General features: G+C 35.6%; 1 protein-coding gene across 37 annotated transcripts in view; it reads right to left on the bottom strand.

Moving 5' to 3' along the window:
- KCNMA1 (potassium calcium-activated channel subfamily M alpha 1) overlaps positions 1-20,549 on the bottom strand; it is a 462,597-nt gene that overhangs the window by 36,213 nt on the left and 405,835 nt on the right. For all 37 annotated transcript variants that reach the window (XM_027649629.1, XM_027649636.1, XM_027649631.1 and 34 more), the window contains 3 exons: positions 19,773-19,896; positions 16,587-16,811; positions 13,183-13,375 (listed from right to left, as the gene is read on the bottom strand). In XM_027649629.1, the coding sequence (XP_027505430.1) occupies positions 13,183-13,375; positions 16,587-16,811; positions 19,773-19,896 (542 nt within the window). The remainder of the gene's footprint in view (positions 1-13,182; positions 13,376-16,586; positions 16,812-19,772; positions 19,897-20,549) is intronic.

Genomic DNA, 20,549 nt, shown 5'->3' with positions numbered 1-20,549 from the left:
GATACTACTGATATCACTGGGTTTACTCAACCTATAAAGTGTGGGAATCTCTCCTTCAATCAGCACAGCATCTAGAATCAAGAATTCAGAGAGTAACTTATACCTCTGATGGCCTTTTGAGGATGAAGAATATCCAAAGTATACAGTCAGTAGTGTAAATAAACATAATCTGCTCAGGAATATCAAGAAAAAAGGAAAAGCATTTAAAAAACCAGTGAGGTACAGCCTGCTCGTTAAATGAAACTTCCATTGCTAAGTTTGCACTATTTTGTCCCACTGTTTTTCTCCTCTTAGTGAATATTAATCTTAAAAAGAAAATTAACTTCTTATCATGACAGAATGACTCATTATTTTATTAGAGTTTTTTCTAAAATCTTTAGGGTTTTCCTTACCTCTCACTGTTCCAATGTTTTTTTATATTTAAAGAAGTACCAGCAGAAGTGTCTGTACACCAGCTCCTTATCTAATTTATTTATAAGGGATCTGAAACCCATTACACTAGCAAACAAGCTGATAAAGACAGTGATAAAAGTAAAATGTAATCTGGTATTCTTTAAGTAGTAAAAATTAAGTGGTAATCATAAAATATATACCATGGTATACAGTTGCAGTACAGACATACTAAAAACTTCCAGTAATTTTTGTGTTGGTTTTTTTTCAGCATTATATTGATTACTTGCTGTCATTCCTGCATCTAAATACTAGTGCTGGATTTTAAATTGGCATAATCTCTATAAACACTTAATGCATTAACTTGCCTATCCCTTATTATTTACTAGAGAGTTACATGGGTTTATAAAAACTAAAATGCTTACTTCCTTGTTTTAATTTCATTAGTACCAATATCAGGGGAAATAGCTTTCCTTTCAGCTAGAGGTTTTGAACATTTCTGAGAGTCTTTAGTCTATTTCTTGTTATTTGACAGGATTCTGAGATTAAATGTTCAAGTTGCAATGTGGATTTTTGTTGCTACTGGGGTATTTTAAGAAGCTAATGATTTTGGGCAGGGCCAATCTAAAATGTAAATCTGCACACAAATTTTAAGGCTTATTTACATTTGACAATTACAAACATTGCCATTAAACAAATAAAAACAAATTCAAGACATGTTCCAAATTTTTAAAGCACTCTTTGTCTATCTAATTCAGTCTAAATCTGCCTCACTCAAAACAGATGTGTCCAAACACAAGTTTACATTGCCACTAAAGAACTTAAGATTTAATTTAACAGTTAATAATAATAAAATTCTCAAATATCAAGAAACATTGGAGACCCATTGCATTTCTTGCATAACTGGAATCACTTCCCTCTGTTGCAGGGGGAATATTTTGAAATGTGCATCACAAGATACTTTGCACAAGCACTTCCCAACCTTTTCCCCTGACAGACCTCCCATTGCTTATCAAAGGACTCACATGACAAGAGAGAGTACTAGTCTTGGAGAAAAAGCTCAGGGAAGCACTGCTGTCCCCTGCCTACATTCACTGATCAGCAACAGAGAGCAGAGAGATCTTCAATCCCCCGTTTCTCCTCTCACGGACATCTGGAAGGAAACCCTCGAAGTCCTTTCCACATTGGTAGCTATGAACTTGTTCTCTGCAGTTTAATAACAAAAAATATGAGGACATTTCTTCCCTTTTGTGAACTTTAGGTCTCACACTAGGGTCACTGACACCTAATAATGAAATTTAAAAACAAAAAGTGTGCAATTTTCAAGTCTTTAGTAAAATGACTCTAGGTGCTAGATATAAAAATAAAGGAGATAAGAATGGAAATATTACTTTGCATGCCACATATTTGGCTAAGAAAATGGTGTAAATAAGACATCAAATCTTTGTTTAAAAACTTCATGAACATCATATTTCCAGGAAATTTTTTCTAAGACTGTGTGGTAAAATACCTTTTGTGTGAACTCTAAAGAAGATTTGGTAGGTAACGAAATCAACCAGGATATAATAATATATCTGAGATTTATCTGTTTCCTTAGGCACATTTTATCAAACTGGAATCTGAAGTTTGAGAAATAGCAAGGTTGCTAAATTGGAGTTACATGGAAAAATCTTTTTGATATTTGTCCTCTAAGAAAGAGTTCACCAAAACATTATTTTAAGCAGTTTGTCAAACACTGATTTCAAGTCAGGGTAGATTCAATAAATCAATTCAATAAGGATTTATTTTATATATAGTTGAAAAAATTTACAAAAAGTTTGAAGTTACTGCTCTAGGAAGCCAAATTCTTCATACATGGAAAGCTACAACAGGAACAACCTGCAAATTATTGAAGATTTACAGCAGATATAGTTTCTAAAATACACAGTTGAATATGCCAAACAAAATGGTTCAAGCACCTTTTCTGAATTTAATTTTGGTTACAGCATAAACTGATTTTGAGTAAGCTCACACTTGTGACTAACAGAAATTTTTTTTTGAAGAATGCTTCTATAACTGTTGTGCTATTAGTCCAATTCATCTGTCCTCAAACAAACAAGAAACAAAACGTTTTCTCAGTTCCCATATGACACTATTTGATTTCAGTGAAATTTCTCATTCTTTTTTTTTCAGAGGAGGAGGGTTTTTTTAAAATGTCTGCTTATCTTTGCCTTTACTTAGAGACTCATTTCTAAGTCACAGTACAATCAAACTGACAGGAAATTAGCAGAAACAGGAAACCCTATGTGGACATCCAATCACATTATAATCCTGCCTATGCATTTAAGAAGAAACTCTGTAAAGTCAAACTTATAGAAAAGATATATGCTGTTAGACTGTAGAGATACTTTCCCTCCCAATACTAGCCAGTAATCATGCTCCTAAATCAGTATTTAGAGTATTTGAGAATACAAGTTGAATAGAAAATTTAAACAAGCAACCAAACTTCAAATCAACATGAAAGGTCCAATCTCCCTTATACTTTCACAGGATCTATTTTAAAGCTCTAAGGAAAGTTTGGAAAAGATCTGGTATTGCTATGACGTTACAAAAATTTTAAATTATTTTAATCTTGTATCCAAATAAGCCAGTACAAAAATTCTCATTAACCATAATCTTACTGGAGTTATTGAATAAAAATAAATTACAACAGCTAGTAAAGAACAAAGTGTACTCTACTTTCTTCAACAAAAATTCCTACCATAGCATTTAGAAATTCACAGACTGAATTTTCAAGGTTTGCTTTTCAGATGTTGAAAAGCTGCAGAAATACATTATTAGGAGAACAGTAGTATTGATTCTCAAATGAAAGTTGTGTCTCAAGTCAAGCTGAATATCCCATTCTGCAGATGCTAAAAGTCTGGAAGGTTCTTGACAAGCAGAAGCTACCAAGTTTTTAGAGACTGCCTATTATGGAAAGTCTGGACTGTCTCAAATTTAACCATGTCAAACTTAAATCAACAGGTCTGTCCTGAAAAAAGAATTTTGCCAGGAATTTTGTAAATTTTATCCTAAAGTTGTCAAAGTTCTGCAATTCAAAAGCAGGTGTTAGATTCTGCTTTTCTGCATTGCATATCATAGACTAGGATCTAACTGGAAAGAACAAAGAACACAAATCTAGCTTTCTTCTGTAATGCCATTAGACTGGTAGAATCTGCAAGATACAGAGGCTTTGTATCTCTTCCATCCTAAAGCAAAAATAGTGACATTGATCTCTGAAAAAACCCACCACCTTTATGAATATAAATAACCATTTATTAAGCAAACAATACATAGTGAAGCAAAGAAAGATATCAGAATTACGCTCATGAGGCTGCCTGCTATGGTACATAACTTTCAAAGTATCTTGGATTCCTGTAATATATTATCTATATGTTCCATTTTCTTGAAGTTATCTTCATAATCAAGATGCTATCACAAGTATCCTGGGCATTGGAACTATTTTTAATTTTCATTTAAAGAGCAATTAAAGAAAGACAATGGATACACAAGATAATAAAGTAAGTGATTAGCAGCATGCAAATGACATAGGCTTAATGATAATACCCTGTTCTATTCTCCAAAGGGCCTGTCGAGAGAAACCCTTCCTACATGTGGTTGTGCAGTTAATGTGCCTCAGCCTACAATTACAACATTGCTGACACCATTAACCACTGAAACAACATCACTTCATGAAATCCTTGTTGTCTCATTAAAATGCAAAGGGTCAGGTAATTTACCAGCATTGTGTGTCTACTTTTGTTGTGGGTAATTAGCAAGCATTACCCAGCATGGACTCCTACTGGGAAATAGTTAAACTGTGAAATATTAAAAAGAAATTTTTTATGGGAATTTGAAAGATTTAGAATTATAGCCTCAACATACCTTTGTATTCAAGGAGCCATGAAACACAGATCTTTTATACGTTTAATGTCACAACATTTTATGGTTGGTTATTTTAGAAAATTAACTTCAAATTTTAAAAATTTACTCTTGTATAATTTGATCTAGATATGTATCTCCTTATGCATTTAAGAACTTTTAAAATATACACAGACAGAGAAGCAAAACAACTTACATTATCTTAAATACTTACACAGGGTTTTTTTAAAAAATAATTTTAAAGTTAAAACACAGAGATTGGTGTAATGCATTCTAATACTCATGTTCCCTTTCTTCTTGCTAATTGAAGCCTCATATCTCCACTTAAAGGAACCTTGATAACATTCACTATTGGTTCATATCTTGTCAGAGAGTAGAATAGTCTCTTATTCTTTAAATGGAAGTTTTGGAACATAAAACACATTCCAATAAAAGTGAACAGAAAATTATGAATTCATTAAACTACTTTGGTATCTTGTGCTATATATAATATTTATATTCCAACTACTGTAAAATATGCTTTAATATCTTTAGGCAACTATAAGGACTTAAATATTTATAAAATGGCTAAAGATAAAGTATTGCTCTCTTATTCCTACATACCGATGATGTAAGGCATGCAATCAAAGACAATAACACTTTCAACCCATTTGTCATCTTAAAGGAGCCTTTCAACTTCAGATCCCTTGTGTGCAATCTACGTAAGAGTTGTTGCCTACATAGGCAACTCCAGAGGAGTTTGCTCCTTAAAAACTACCAAGAGTGCTATACTTCACATAAAACAGGGTTTTCTGAAAATGGAGACAAAACTATAAATTTGCAGGCAAAACAGCTCCAAGTGGGGCTTCAAAATACTGCTGTATTTATCTCTGGGACATCTGGGAACAGGAAGCATTTTGATTTAATATTTCATAACATAGAGGCAATTGCTTCCTTGCCTGGTGTATAATTAATGCTCATAAAAAGAGTGGGGTTTTTTATTCCTCAGCATCAGAAATGAACAAAATAGCACACCTTCATAATAAGGGTTTGATTTCAAGATGCTGAACAGCAAATAGTAATGAAATAGAGTCACCATAAATTTATAATAGTTTTGGGACGGTTAAATATATTTATAGTTTAAGTGTGAGATCACGTGTTTTGATGTACTGTATTATCTACCTCCTTTGCATGGTTTTATTTTTCTCTGGCTTAAGCAGAAGGTATCTTAAAGCAGAGAAGAAAGAAGCAATTATGAAAGTTTGAAGGTATTTGGGCTAGGACCTTACAGCATTTCTCCAATACAGAGAAACTGTGTCAAAGAAATGTGTCTCTCCAGCCACACCCCAACATATTTTCTGTTTACAAGCAACAGAATTGAAAAACTTCATTTCTTCATAGTTTTTCTCTCTTTCTAGGAAAACTTTGAGAGAGATGGGAAACCTTGTGTGTGTGATTCTGGCAGCCAACATTAGTGCCCAGCTACAAGGAAAATACAAAAAATACGAAGGGTGCTGAGTGGACCTTTCCTGTTAAGGGTTTCATGTGAAGACTGCAAGGCTAGCAAGGTCCTAACATAGCTGATTTCTACAGAACAGGAAAAACATTAAGTGACCAACCTCTGTCCCACCCAGTCTCCTTAGTTTATTTAAGTCCAAATCTTGCAAAGACCTGCACATAATCTAACTTTACACAGGTGGATAGTTTCACTGAAGTCAGAGAGATTTATTAGCCTGTATAACATTGAGCACATAAGTTTTGGAACAAGCAAAGCATCAGATTGTAAACTTGCCAGGGCAAAGGCCATATTTTATTCTTGTATATATCAGGACTATGACAACAAGCTCTTAGTTCCATCTAGAGCTCCACTGTGCTACCATAAAATAAATAACAGCTATCAGCTGATCCATCTCATTCAGCAGGATAAGAAATTATGTGCATGTTGCAAAAAGGTAATACTGAGTGATTTATCATAGTGACCTGATCTTCAAAAATTGGACTATTTTTTGTGAGTAAATGGTGATATGGGACATGTTCTGGCCCTTATCTCATTTTTCAGTTATTAATTTCATTACTTGGGATGGTCAGCCTTTGCTTCGAAAAACAGTAATGAAACCCAACTACAACAAACATTTAAAAATTGAATTAGTTAATAATCAAGCAACCAAGTAGAAAATTTTGTTAATTGGATTATTATTTTTGTCATTTGCAACAACTGATGCTAACAAAAATACAAGGAATGTTCAGAAATACAGAGCATAAAAACATCCTTAATTACGTGGAACTCCTACACTAAACTATCAATCCTGCAAACCAGTAAGCCTGATGCCAATGCAAAATACCATTTTTGCAAATGTGACTGGTAAGATTGATATTGTCTAAGAGAAAATTTTTCAAAACATCTATGTGAGTTAGAAAATTATTAGCTATCTTTAAGTATAGCAAGCATTCTGCAGCATAAAAGACATTGATATGCAAAGACACACAGAATCTAAATGTTCAAAAGAATAAAGCTAGTGTCACAGCTCACTTTGACACTTAAGAAAACTACCCCAAATTTCTCACTTCTTGCCAGCACTATTCATTTCTTTATTTTTAATATTACATCTGCATGTAGTATTCTACATCTACTCATAAGCTTCGTAAGGAGGTTAAGTAACTCCTTAAACTGCAATTATTTAGTGTCAGCTAAATAGAGTTTGATTTTTAGTATTTGGAAGTTAAGGCTCTTTATTTCTACATTTTAATGCAACATAAAAAATTAAACATAGGAAACAGTGCTGGAGTGGCCACAGAACACTGAATTCCATAACAGTCTAAAATTAACTGCCTCTATGATTATAGAAAACTATACTCTGAAATCTTCACTTTAAAACTTATGACTATAAAATAAGAAAAATAAGATTCAACATTCACTAAAACCCCCTTCTTCAGGAATAAAACTATTGTTTTGAATTTATAACAGCATTACAATACAGTTATCTCCAAAAGTGGCACAAAACCTTTGCTAACAAAGCACTTTAGACAGTATTTATTCTCTCCCCTTTTTTAAGAATTTTCTCTCATTTGCAATATTGATAATACAATTGTTGTTCTCTCTTTTTCCTAACACTTCAGAGATAAAGCAATCAAGCATTATGGACTGGTAGAGGTGAAAAAGAATATACTACCTGCAAGCACAATGGAAACCAGATCTCAAATTCATTTTAGTAAGAAATTTCTGGCAGCAGATTGTGAGACTAAGTCCATAAAAAATTGCAATGATATAAGAATTAATGAACATATTGTAAAATAAATCTAATGAAACTCTGTGTCTGTTTCTGCCCTTTTAATCAAAGTTTAAGACAGCTCCAACAAAAGATGATGATGAAGTCACAAGTGATTTTTAAAGGAACTGGATCAAATGAAACTAAACTTGTACAGGGTTATTTTAGCTTGTGCAATCTGTTACTCTTGAAAGTCAGTGTGTAAAATTCTGAGTACATTTACTTGATTTTATAGGATTTCCCCCAGAAGAATCTTGCCATGATGTATGAGATGTATTACCCAGGAGTTCATCCAATCTTTATGTTTTTCTCTTTATTCTTTCTAGTTGGAGGATCTATTATGAGAACTGTAAACGAAGGCCCTAAAAAGATCTCTCATGTGTTGAAATAGTGTTCCTAGGGAAAATTCTCATAAGTTGAAGTCATTCAGAAAACAGCTGCAATTGTTACTTTGTTGAAATACGTCTACACTGCTGCACTGTGATCTGTCTTAGAGTGTCTGTGGACAAAATGTTACCATACAGCATGCCCTTTCTGTACTTTAGACCTGCTTGGAGCTGTAAGATCACTTTTCTTTATTGTTTAGTAAGTGTTTTTTAATGAAATGTACTGCTCTTATTATATAGGACTCAAGATCTAAATCACTATCCAATAAAAGAAAATTATTGAGTTGGATATCTAAAGTTACTACCCAGAGGCTACTCTGGTACAGTATTTATAAATCTCTAAACAGTTAGGTATAATTGTCTTTCTGGGTTTTGAAAGAAAGCCAAATAGCAGTTTTAGTTACAACTGAAGATAAATATTTTGTGTTGGGCCCTGTTCAGCTGGTGGATAAAATAACAAGTAAAATTCCCACAATGTAAGACTGTTATAGAAAAAAACAAGAAACACAAAAAACTAAATGGACTAGTCAATAAATGCTACCTGAAAAAGAAAGGATGGGAATGACAACAAAATGAAGGAAAGGAGAATTACTGGAGGTCTCCCAACGTAACTGCCAAGGCAGAACCCATCCTATACTCAGTACTCCTGGGTGCTTTGGAAAAATGTTATGACAAGTGAGCAAAAATGCTTAACATGGATCCAATAATCCAAAATAGTTCTTGATAAAATAACCTCAATTGGTATTTGAGGGAGCAGAAGGAGAAACAGGAAGGACAATAAAAACAAATCTCCAGTACTGGAGGGTGACCTTTTTCTCCACCAGAAACATACCTCTTTACAGATCTTTCTAGGAAGACAATCAGTCAAGATCTGTAAGAGGAACTTCAAGATAAACGCAGGGTTTCCTTGTTTATGAGTAATTCTGTGAAGAAGTGGACCAACCTTTGACTCTACAGCATTTTGTATCTCAAAAGCTGAGATATCTTAATGAAAGTGATAGTTTGCTGCAGCTTCAGTGGGATACATTTTGGCCTTTCTGTCCTTTGAATCTAGGTCTCCCAAAGGTAACAAACTGCCCTGATGACTTCCAAAAGTTCATTTTCGGGACATCAGAGTAGGCACCCCTAACCTCTGGCAAGCCTAGAGTTGCCCAGTGAGCTTTGAAGTGTTCAGTGCAGACAGCCCTGAGAATGCTTTCAACGTTCAACAGCACAGCTCCAATTTGAAAGTTTCTTGTTCTTTTTGAGTAGAATTACACATTTTATGTAAAGGAGACCAGTAAATCCTTCCAGAACAATTAGTAAGCTTTTCCTTCTAAGGAAGACAGCTTGTTTCCACTCACAGTTCTGTGTAGTCATGTGTTTGGTTGTATGTTCCTAGACAGCTGATGATGAACATAGATTTGACAATTTAGATGACATCTGCTCTGGGTACTCCAGGGTCCTTTGTAGCTCTGGTCCAGAATATTGTTTTTTTCCTGTGTCTTGGAACACTGAGTTGGATTTTTCTTCTGTAGGAGATCAAGGTGGAGTACTTTGCTTAGATAAGATGCAATTTTGGCAGTATCAGTTATGACTCAAGACAGTCAGGCCAGAGGTCAAAAGTGTTGTTGCATTACTTACAGAAAGCCTAGATAATTAATCCTACCCAGCCCAAAAACCTGGGGATATTTTATTACAGAAGGAGGTATTATCAAGTCTTTGTTTCTGTATGACCTGTGTGTGTATTAAGTTCAACTTGAACTAGTAATGAGAAAATCCTTTGATGATATAAACCAGATTATTTCAAAGATGTTTTTTCAGCAGATAACTTAATCCATTGGGTACTGGCAGCCCTATTGTTACAGAACTATCTCTATCAGGAAGGTTTGCTTTCATGCATCCACTCTCCTCTTCCTTCTACAAGATCTTTCCTCTCAGATTGCACCTGAGTTCCATTTCAAAGACATGTCCTTGGTTGGAAAGGGTATGTTTGGATGGATACAGAGGGTTGGCTGGTGATTAATACCTATGACTGGTAGTGACTTCCATGTTAAAGTAGGTGATGAGGGTGAGGCTCTGGGAAAAAGCGAATGAAATCCCTGGATCTGTGGATTCTTTTTCTGCTACCAACTTAGAGCAAAGGAGTTATAGACAGAGCCCTGTACTTCAGCACTGGGGAATGATTATGGCTTATCTGATGGTTAAATAGACTTGCATCCTGCTTTTTATGGCACACTTCTTATACCGGTGTCATCTTTTGCCTCATGCTGGAGTGAAATAATCACAGGTACAAACTGGGAAGATCCTTATGCACTCAGTAATCTATCAATTAAATGACTATTTTTTTTCTTTTCAAAGACATAAACATAAATAATATATCACGTTTTCATATGAGATTCCACTGTGTAGTGACTACATAATTATACATATACAATACTACATATTTACTTAGAATAGCAAAGGTAAGATTATACTGCTAAATCCCTCACCAAAAATCTTGCTGTTTATCCCATACATTTCTCAGATTGCTCACATATTTTGTTTTGTTTCTTCTCTTTTCAAGACCCTGTCACAGGTCAACTGACATTCTGCCACACACCCAGATTTTCTAACATCCATGTTTCTGATGATCAGTAACAGGAGTAACATAAAGATTCAAAGGATAGTGTTGATGTCTTAATTCAAAATCATACACTAAGATCTAGAAAAACACAGGTTGACAATACTTAAGGTTTGTACCAGCTAATGTGTTTAGGATAATTATGTTAAGGAATGTACAAATGTAAAATGACAATTCTCTCTGTAAACAAAAGTACTTAATTGCTTGTAAGAAGCTGTGAGGCTGTTTCTAGCATGCTGCTTGTTGACTAGCAAAAGTTGAATCACCTAGTTTATATAATTGTCATGATAGTTGTGTCCACCATATGTTAAAGATGCATTTCACAAACAAAAATGTCACATTGCATATAATTTCCATAAAGTTTGTGCTATCTAATGATCTAACTGCTTCTGACAGTCTAATCATTGTATTCAAGGTCTTTCAAGAAAATTTACTGCACTGAAAGGAACACAACCAATTCAGGAGTTGTGGATATCATAAGCAGAGAATGTACTGGGAAGGTAATTATCTTCTGAAGCCACTGGGCTTACAGGAACCCCTCCTTAGTCAGTGCTCTCAACTAAAATAGGCTGCTAGTTTGTGCCTTATGTTATGCCCTGTTTCCCCAGAAAAGCTACAGAAAGAGTCACCTTTGTTTTTTAATGTGCAGACTGGTACTTACCTGAAGAAAATTTCTTAGAATGTGCTAACGTATTGTGCCTCTGCTTCTCTGCATTGGTAACACTGTGAATAGGCCTAAAGGGATTTGGACCATGGCCAGTGTACACTTCCTGACCTATAGGGCTGTGTACACTTCCTGACCTATAGGGCTATTGCTGTAGCAGCAATCTGGGTATTACAGATTCATAAAACAATTCAGCTTGGAAGAGACATCGGAGGAGCTCTAGTCTGCTTTCCTGTTCAAAGCAGGATCAGCTGTAAGGTCAGATCAGCTTCTTTGAGGCTTTATGCAGTCAGGTGTTGAATACCTCTAAGGATGGAGAGTGAAAAATGACAGGTGTTCATGGAGTGCATAAGACCCATATTGTTAGATTTTTCCATTCTCATTGAGGGATGGTCTAAGATCCTGGGTACTCCCAGAGGTAAAACACAACAGTCAAGTGCTGGAAATGTCTCTAAGCTCTGACTAAAGACAGAAGGAAATTCTCTCAGACTGCTCATGCTCAAGAGCAGATTCTATTTTTTGATTAGTTTAATTATATGTGTGATAGGAGACAAAGAACAGCCACTAGCCACTAGCCTGGCAGTGAAAGTAGAGATTTGGTTTTGAGATACAGAATTTCAAATTCCAGGTCTAAATCAGCAAAACAGGGAACCTGCATGACTGTCTTCCACTTCAGCAGTGAGTTTCCTAATCATGACTATAAGTTATTATACTGTGAGCAAGTCAGTCTCACAAATTTATGAGGAAAAACTCTAAAATATTTGGAGTTGTACTGCTTTCAGGCCACAGACTTAAAACTTTGAACAACCACAGGATTGAAAAAAACCAGTTCCTTTCTCTTCTTCTTAAATCTACTTTTTATCCAGAGAACTCTCCAATTTGACTTTGAAAAATTAAAACTTTCAGTTTCATGATAGAATTTAATTTCAGCATTAAATTACACTGTTTTATTGCTGAGTCTAAGAAAGAATTTTCCAAGTTCAAGTTTCCATACTCAAGAAGTTACACTGCTGCCTCTGATTTTTGGTTCATAATTCCTATTTCCTTATTAGAATGTAAAGAGGAAAACCTGAACTTAATCTTAGTTCTCACAGTCCTTGAGGGAAAACTATCTCTAGGTCAGGCTCACGGGCAAACTGCAGACCAAAGCACTACCCTTTCTACACCTACATTTATAGAAGAGCTAGATCCAGTGGGAATATTTACTGCAGCAGTTAATAGGTTTATCAAAGGTAGGACTTGAGCTGCATAAGCTGCAAGACCCTTCAGGGATGGGAAGATGATTGTTCTTAAACTGATGGTCTTTGCCAGGGTGCTTATGACTGCTTTGCAGCTGCTTTGCACAGGCACTGATGGTGTAAAATAGCCTTTGGCTACCTATGAATCAGTCCCCTACTCTCAGAAAAGACTGAAGGATTTTCTTTAGCATCCTTAAACGGGATAAGTACATGTCAAAACCATGGGAAGAAATCAGTTTTGAATTAATTCTAAATGGCTTCTTGAGCAAGAAGGCACCAGAGCTGTAAAGAAAATTTAAAATTCTTGTCCTTTTTATTTTATTTTTTTGGCTTGTATTACTCAAACTTCTATTTTCTCTGTGGTTGCAATGTGTTTTACATAAAAAAAAAATCTCATTAGACAGAAACTTCAGGTATTCCAAAGCGAGTGTAAGTTATCATTGGCTATATAACAGCAACTGCCCATGTAAGAAAGCCATAGTGAGAAAGTGGTGAATTTATGTATTTTCTAGGAAAATGTCAAAATGAGAAAAAACGCCAGTTTCATGTTCATTCATTCTTTCTCTAAAAAATGTGCTTTGTGATGTAGCAGAGAAGCTGTGTGACTGTCCCTTTAAAAGCCATCATACCAATCAGCAGGTTTAACTGTCAAGCAAGCTGATGTAGGGCTCTTTGAATTACTGAGTGAGGGATATTCTTCCTGCCAGGTCCTGTCCCCTGTAGGCACTGCAGAGAAGTATTATAGGGCAGTCCTTACCTTGGGAATTAGCCTGCAAGACCCCAATGCTGTCATCAAACTGCATAGATTTGATGTTGAGTGACGCCAAGATGCATTCCTTGTCCTGCAGCGAAGCATCATCAATATTATTCTGATTGGCTGACAGGATAACGCACATGTCGCAGAGGTTGATGTTGACAGCCCTTAAATCAGCCCGACTTAATGGTGTACCCTTCGGCAGGGAGAAAAAAAAAAAAGGGGGGGTGGAGAAGAGGGGAAAAAAAGAAAAACAAATTAAAGATTGAGAAGGAGCTTTGGGAAATTATTTAACAAGTATCTTTTTTATGCTCTGACATTAAGCTGGTCTAACTATGTGCCAGGGAATAGGAGATGTGTGCTAATCTAAAGGGTAGTTGGTGCTGATGGCAGCATTTTAGGTTCAGTCTCAATACTCAGTCAAGCTATTACTAACAAACAAGAAACAGGAATAATGCCAGCATTCTACATCTCATCGGTGACTTGAAATTGTCTTGATTTAAGTTGCTATCATGTGGCAACCTCTGGCTCTCTGAATATAAGAAGGGGGTTGTTTTAAATGTCTATTTATCTCCTACCAAGTCACAATGGTCTTGGGCAAAAGAAGGGCAATTTAAACAGGAAAGCATTATGTGTCCTACACAATTGAAATGCAATCAGGATAAAGCCATTTTTTTCTACCTAAAGCAATACACAGAAAAGGTTAATCCTTTTCGAAGCATGCTTTTGGTGCTTCTAGAAGGAAAACACACTGATCTTCAAAGCTGTGTGATTAAACCCTTTGAAACAGAAACAAGACTTTATCCTAGTGGGCACAAGTCATGAAACGTTCCCTGCTCCACAATTCTCAATCAGAGAACGCAATTGTTAAAATGAAATGTTGTGGTAGTCCATGGATTTTTTTTCATAGTTAACAAAACTGAGATATGACACCTAACATGATATGTTTTGTTCAAAGATAGCACTTGCCTTTCACACCCAACAGTCCACAACTGTAGTTACAGAATATTAACTCTGTGTCACGGGGGCTGCAAATTCCAAGGAAAAAAGAGGGGGTTTTTTAATGGAAACTAGATTCTGCTTTGCTGCCTCACATGGTTTGGTACCCAAAGACCCTAATGATGAGGAGACATAACTGTCCCCTTCTCACACAGCGACTTTCATAGAGCCAAGTCAAGACCCTACTCTTCCATCCCCTGATCATTCATGGTGAACATCTCCTGAACTCCACTGAGAGTATTCAATGCAACAGTGAATTTAGAATGCACACAGTGAAGAAGGAGCTCAATTCTTATTCAGTGACTGCCATATAGTCTCAGATACCAGCTTAATTATTCCAAGCTACTTTCAATAATTTAAGGCACAAAACCTTGTGAAAAACAGTATATATCAAACACATATGATTTCATTACAAACTACTCAAAAGTTTGGATATGATTATTCCTGCCACCTTAATCCTGCCCTTTGTGTCTGTACTGTGCACCAAGTGAAGCAGGATTCCTGTGGGGAAAAATAATATGCAATCATGTAATTAATTAAAGGCTTAGTCTTAATGATTTTATGCAAAGGGACAGAATTAAGGCTGCCTGAGGATATTTAAAATTGGCATTTGCCTACTTTTTAAGAGTTTACTCAGCAGCTTAAAGGCCTCCTTTAATACAGACTTCAAATTACATGTCCACTTTTTTTTTTCAAACCAGAACAAATTTTTTTTATATTCAGCTGTAACCACATCTTCATCAGATATCAGCAGCAAGTTTTACCTCGTGAACCAAAGCACAGAGAAGCAGGAAGTGAGTTTGAGTGACCTCCCTTTAACATGGTTCCTACCAGTATAATCTCAGAAATTTTAGTAGATTATTTAATTAGTAGAATTAGATCAGAATAATGCTGTTATTTGTAAATTTATACCATTTTATTTTGAACCAGATAGGCCGAGGAAAAAAAACTGGAAAAAGCAGTAATGAAGTCTGTGTGGTCTTCAGCACCCTTGATTACTGTGTCAGATACAATTCCTTTATATAATTCTGTATTTTTAAGGAGGCATTGACTAATTATTTAAGCTGTTTAAGTCAAAATTAGTCTGAAACTATTCTACATTTGGGTGTAAACTGGGGAAAGTAAAGGTGGTGTATATTTCCTTAATGCCTCTTCAGAAGTCAGAATGGAAACTTTACAAAATGCATTATAATAATGGATACATATTATATATTGGAAGTAGTAGCTGGATTATATTCTGCTCCATAGTTCAACAGTATTCCGATTCCGTAGTCTTTAGCCTTCACAGTGACTGGAATTAAAAGGGATTGGCAGAAGGAGGAAGATATTAACTAACCAAATCTGATATTGACACTATTTTTGTGACAGCAGAGAATCTTCTGACACCATCTCTTGGATCAGGTTACAGAAAAAAGCCAAGGGCTAACACTAAAACTGCATTTACAGTAACAAAGACCTGCAGTCTGAATTAATCAAAAAGTGAAGACAGTCCTTTCATTCTACAGCTATTTTTCCAATTATTCAGTTAAGGTTACATCCATCATTGATTTATTTGTTTTTACTGCTGAAACATAATTATTAAGAACTAGTAAACTCATATTTTTTTCATTCTGGAAAAAAAACTATCTAAATTAACTTTACTCTGTAACATACAGAGCATTCTCTTTCATACTTATACCATGAGCTGGTTTCCCTCCTGCCTGTCATTTATAGCTGGGGCCACTTAAGATCACTAGCTTGGAGGGTTTCATTATTAGTCCTGGAGCTCTTGATTCTACGTTTTGGGCACATGAGTGAATGATAACAATATCTAGGAGAAAAAGGACTTTTGAACTGTGGTTTTAGTGGTTGGGCCTACTAAAATCAATAGGAGTTTTCCATCGATTTAAAAAGGGTCAGGGTTTTGTTGTACACTTTCATACATGAGTACAGCAGGACTCTGAACTGAAATGCTATGGCACTGTTCCTCATAAAGCAGGCCAGTCCACCAAAGTGTTTAAGAATACAGATAGATATTATGTAGATAAACTATATTTTTTCCAAAAGTTTTGTGGGTAAAAATACATAAATAATGTCATAAATAACTACTGTCATTCTGTCAGGGAAATCACATCAGAACTGGCTACATGCAGTGCACTGCAGTCAATGTTCAATACATAACACAGCCAATACATCTGATAGCAGCTGAAATTCATCCGATGAGGATGACAAGGAACCAAACACTACGGCAAATATCTTCTAATAAGGTCTCACAGGGCTCTGTTTTCATAGACAAGTAAAGGCAAAAAGCTAAGTCCTCAGGCCTATAAGTAGACAAAAGTAGAAAAGACTAAGATCAAAGTCAATACGAATCTGTCCAGTTGGTGTCCTAAATAACAAAGTATCAATAATACGGCTTTTGAACTTACAGGCAAGATTGAAACCTTGGGGAAGTTATGCAGTGTCTCCCATTCCCTTCTCAGGTATTCAAGTGAACCCACAAACACAATGTGCTTGAGTTCATGGTAGTGAAAGTTGCTGGCTCGTAATGGCATCACTAAATTTCTTAATCCAATCAAAGCAGATTTAACATCCCCAAATATGCAAACGACTACATGCCCACTTAAAACTGTCATCGCTGCTTCACTTCGAGTCTAAAAAAAAAAACAAACAAAACAAAACAAAAGACAAGGGAAAAATGAAACAAAGGGAATCTTAAATCATATATTGAGTTTAAAACCAGGAAAAAATACAACTGTCAATATTGTTCATGCACAAAGAAGCAGTTTGATAACACCTGTTCATTTTACCCTTATTTATCCTTCATTAAATGTGTTCAGAAGAAGAAAATGTCATTCTTGTTTGCAAATCTTTTGGCATTTGGGAAGACATTGTATTGAACCAAATTCTGGTCCCGTGTAAGTTTCTACACATATGGATTGTGGCTCTGGTTATAATCAAAGCACTATGGGTTTAGCTAAAAACAGAATTTGACCTACTACATATTTAACCAATAGAAGGATTATAGAAAAGAGATGCAAACCCACACCCTAGCTGATGAATCACTAGTTGAGTTTTTTCAGGACCAATTTGAAAAGGAAAATGTGAAAGCCCAATGGTCATAGTAGCGCTTCGTGGTATTACCCAGATCTTGTGAATTGCGGACCATAGCCTCTTACAGACAAAGTTCTTATTTTAGGACAAGCTGCTGTTACCCTGAGAAGCAACCAAAGAATGCTCCACAGTGCTCTGTTTTACTATATATGCCCACTATACTTCACAGAGCTCCTCTCAGTAAGAAAAAAGTAGTGCAAGGTTGTGACCAATATTAAATTTTCAGCCCAATGGGACTTCCTGAGTTGTTGAACAGATAGAAGCAAAAAGGACTAATGGAGAATATTTAAAAGATGTCCAGAATTATCTTCTTGTCTCAATGACAAGAATAAATTTTTGCACTAATTTCATCATTTGTTAGGTCAGTCGAGCATGCAACTCAAACACCAAGATGACTAAATAAAATCATGAGAAAAAAATGACCTTAAGTTCTGAAGCCAGTCTTAGCATTGTAGTACGCCTTCAAGTAGCTGGAGATCCACTGATATCATATTGCCAAGAAGTTTTACACTCACTACCATTAGACAGAAGTTTTGCCAATGAATAAAACTAAGCCAGTGGTGAACTGTAAAATTTTCCTCTTACTTATCCATAGTATATGTCCTTTTTCTAAATTATGGAAGCATGGTGATTTGCAATACAGATTGGAATATGGAGCAGATATGCTCACTATGCAAGAAGAATGGGAACTCTGATTAGAAGTTTTCTCATCAGTTAAAAAATGCACGAACTTTCAATTTCTCCAGGGCAATTATGCTGATTTTCATACAGCTTGACCAAGAGAGTTGTCTTGGCCCTTCAAACAGAAGACATGAACAAATGCTCAAGTGAACTATGTAAGTTGTCCCATGCCTCTGCCAAAAGGTCTGGAATACCCAGATTTTACAAGACAGAGAATAAGTCTTGAATGCAATTATGCAAAAAATGTCAGTCTATAGTCACTGATCTGTATGTACATTTGACTGTATAGCAAAAAATCCTCCTTGATACAAGTTATTGCTGGAACGCCACAAAGTCAAAAGAGACCTTGGGCAGAAAAATTAATTATTTTCTGATTGAGGCATCATCAAGTATCAATTAGGAGACAACCTGGGAAATCCCATCATCTTCAAATTATGCACTAATTTGTACTTGTGTGGTCTCTAAGGACAGTATAAAATTTGCATGGATATGAATGTAGACATAAATTGTGGACTGTGAGTTTGAAAAGGTGTAGGGAAGCATTTTGCTGGTAGTGGCTTTATTGGTGATGATGCATGAAGCAGAAAGAACTTGGATGGACTTGCAGATTCACAGGTTGGTAGTACAAAAAACTAACATGGTATAATGGAGAGATGATGAATGATGCACTCCTCGGTACCATTTTTGAAGGACCACTTTTCTAAGTGGGACTACATGTAAAGTTTGTCAGCTAAAATGTGCTTTATAGCATGAAGGCAGATTTCTATCTCTGTCTATTACAAAGTATTGTACAGCAGGGTTGCCCCTGCTTGCTTGTTGATTACATATAAATGCATACTATTTAAAACTCCATCTCAGAGCTCCATCTCTAGAATTTGGAATTTACTTGCTTGACTGTTTAGACACCAATATTGTAATTCCAGGCAATGTCACAGTTATTACAGAAACCCCTGAAGAGAACTAGAGACAAGCTTTTAACCCCCAACAGAATAACTGGGGCTGTCACCATCGTTGCCTACACCATGCCACAGTGCAGGGAAATCTAACAGAGCAGGCTCGGGAAAAGCTTTATGAAGTGCGACAAAGTGAAGATCCACCAGGGAGTTCATTTCAAATATAATCAGTTTTGTGTACGAGATCTGGAGTTAGTTGCTTGCTACTCTTAGGTATGAGAACATGAACACAAATGGCACAAACTTGCAAAACAGACTGTGATAGGCCTTCTAATTACTTTTAATGACTTGAGTCAGTTCGATGATTTTCCCAGTTAATAAAATGAAACAAACATAGAATAGGCTCACTTTAACATGCTAGAAAGTCAGAGTAGTAGCACTACTTGCTCTGGCCTATTTGGGCATCTTGAAATATTGGGAATTGAGAAAGAAGTTCTAAGAGAGCAAAATTAATAAATAATCAATTATAATAATTAGTAAAACATCAATAAATAAGAGACAATGCAAACCAACACTTGCCTGTATTAGAATCAATACTGACTTCTGTAAAAAGATAAATGGGGCATGTAAATCCCATTTACATATTTCCTATCTTAATTCTCTAAAGATTTAAAACAGATATGCAAATTTCAGCTTATGAAAAAGGAACTCTCTATTTTGGACAAATTTTTATTATTGCACATGGCATAAAGATTTATGTAATCATAAAGCTTTAACCAAAATGCTAGCTTTGGTTTCACTATGCTGTGCTTCTGATTTCAATATGCTGGATTACATAATAGTAGAGACTAATTTATTAATCCATTAGACTCCAGTTCTGTGGTTCAACTAATCTCTTTTGAAACACAATTTATCATCAATACCTACCAAAATGACCTTTTCAATGTCCTTGGCTGGACACCAATGAAACATCCCTGTAGAGTCATATTTTTTCACGTTGGCATCCATATTGTCAATCTGCTCGTTGCCAGGAATTAACAAGGGGTCATGCCTGGGGAAAAACAAGTTGAGGACAACATAAATGGAAAATATTATGAATTATGGATGGAAAAATATCCCAAGAGCTGTGTATGAAGAGGGATAAAAGTAAAGAAATGAAATGTATTTGCACTTTAACATGCTTTCATTGAGGACATTTTTAAACAAAAACTGAATAGTTAATTTTTATATTTTGGGTGCAGTTTCAAAGATTTTCTATACTCTTTCTATACCAATAACCATTTAATTTTAAATAGGATTTTCTGACACCATCATGATCCATAAAAGTTGTTTTTTTTCTTTCCAGGCCTATCCCTCTGAAATAAATATCAGAGCTGCTATAGGCATCTGCAATGAAGTAGAAGGGATAGGAACAGAGCCCCATGCTGACTGACTGGCATAAGTATGGAAAGCCAATTACTTGCTTTTACCACATACAACTTCTGACGTGATGCTCTTCACAGTAAAAGCTTTAACAGGCTGCACTTTAAATATTTTAGCAATTTGCCCAATCATATTTTCCTTTCCCAAACTGAAGCCCTTTAAAGATTCAACAGTATGTCATTTTGGAGCAGACCGACTAACAAATGCCCACATCTGGAATACATGATTTTAATACCAAACAACAATGTCCATTTGCTCTGACAACTCTACCTGTGATAACCT

Source organism: Corapipo altera, unplaced genomic scaffold (assembly GCF_003945725.1).
Source record: "Corapipo altera isolate COAL_440 unplaced genomic scaffold, ASM394572v1 53, whole genome shotgun sequence".
Lineage (NCBI taxonomy): Eukaryota > Metazoa > Chordata > Aves > Passeriformes > Pipridae > Corapipo > Corapipo altera.
The sequence above is the reverse complement of the archived record's forward strand: the minus strand, read 5'-3'. Positions and strand labels throughout refer to the sequence as shown.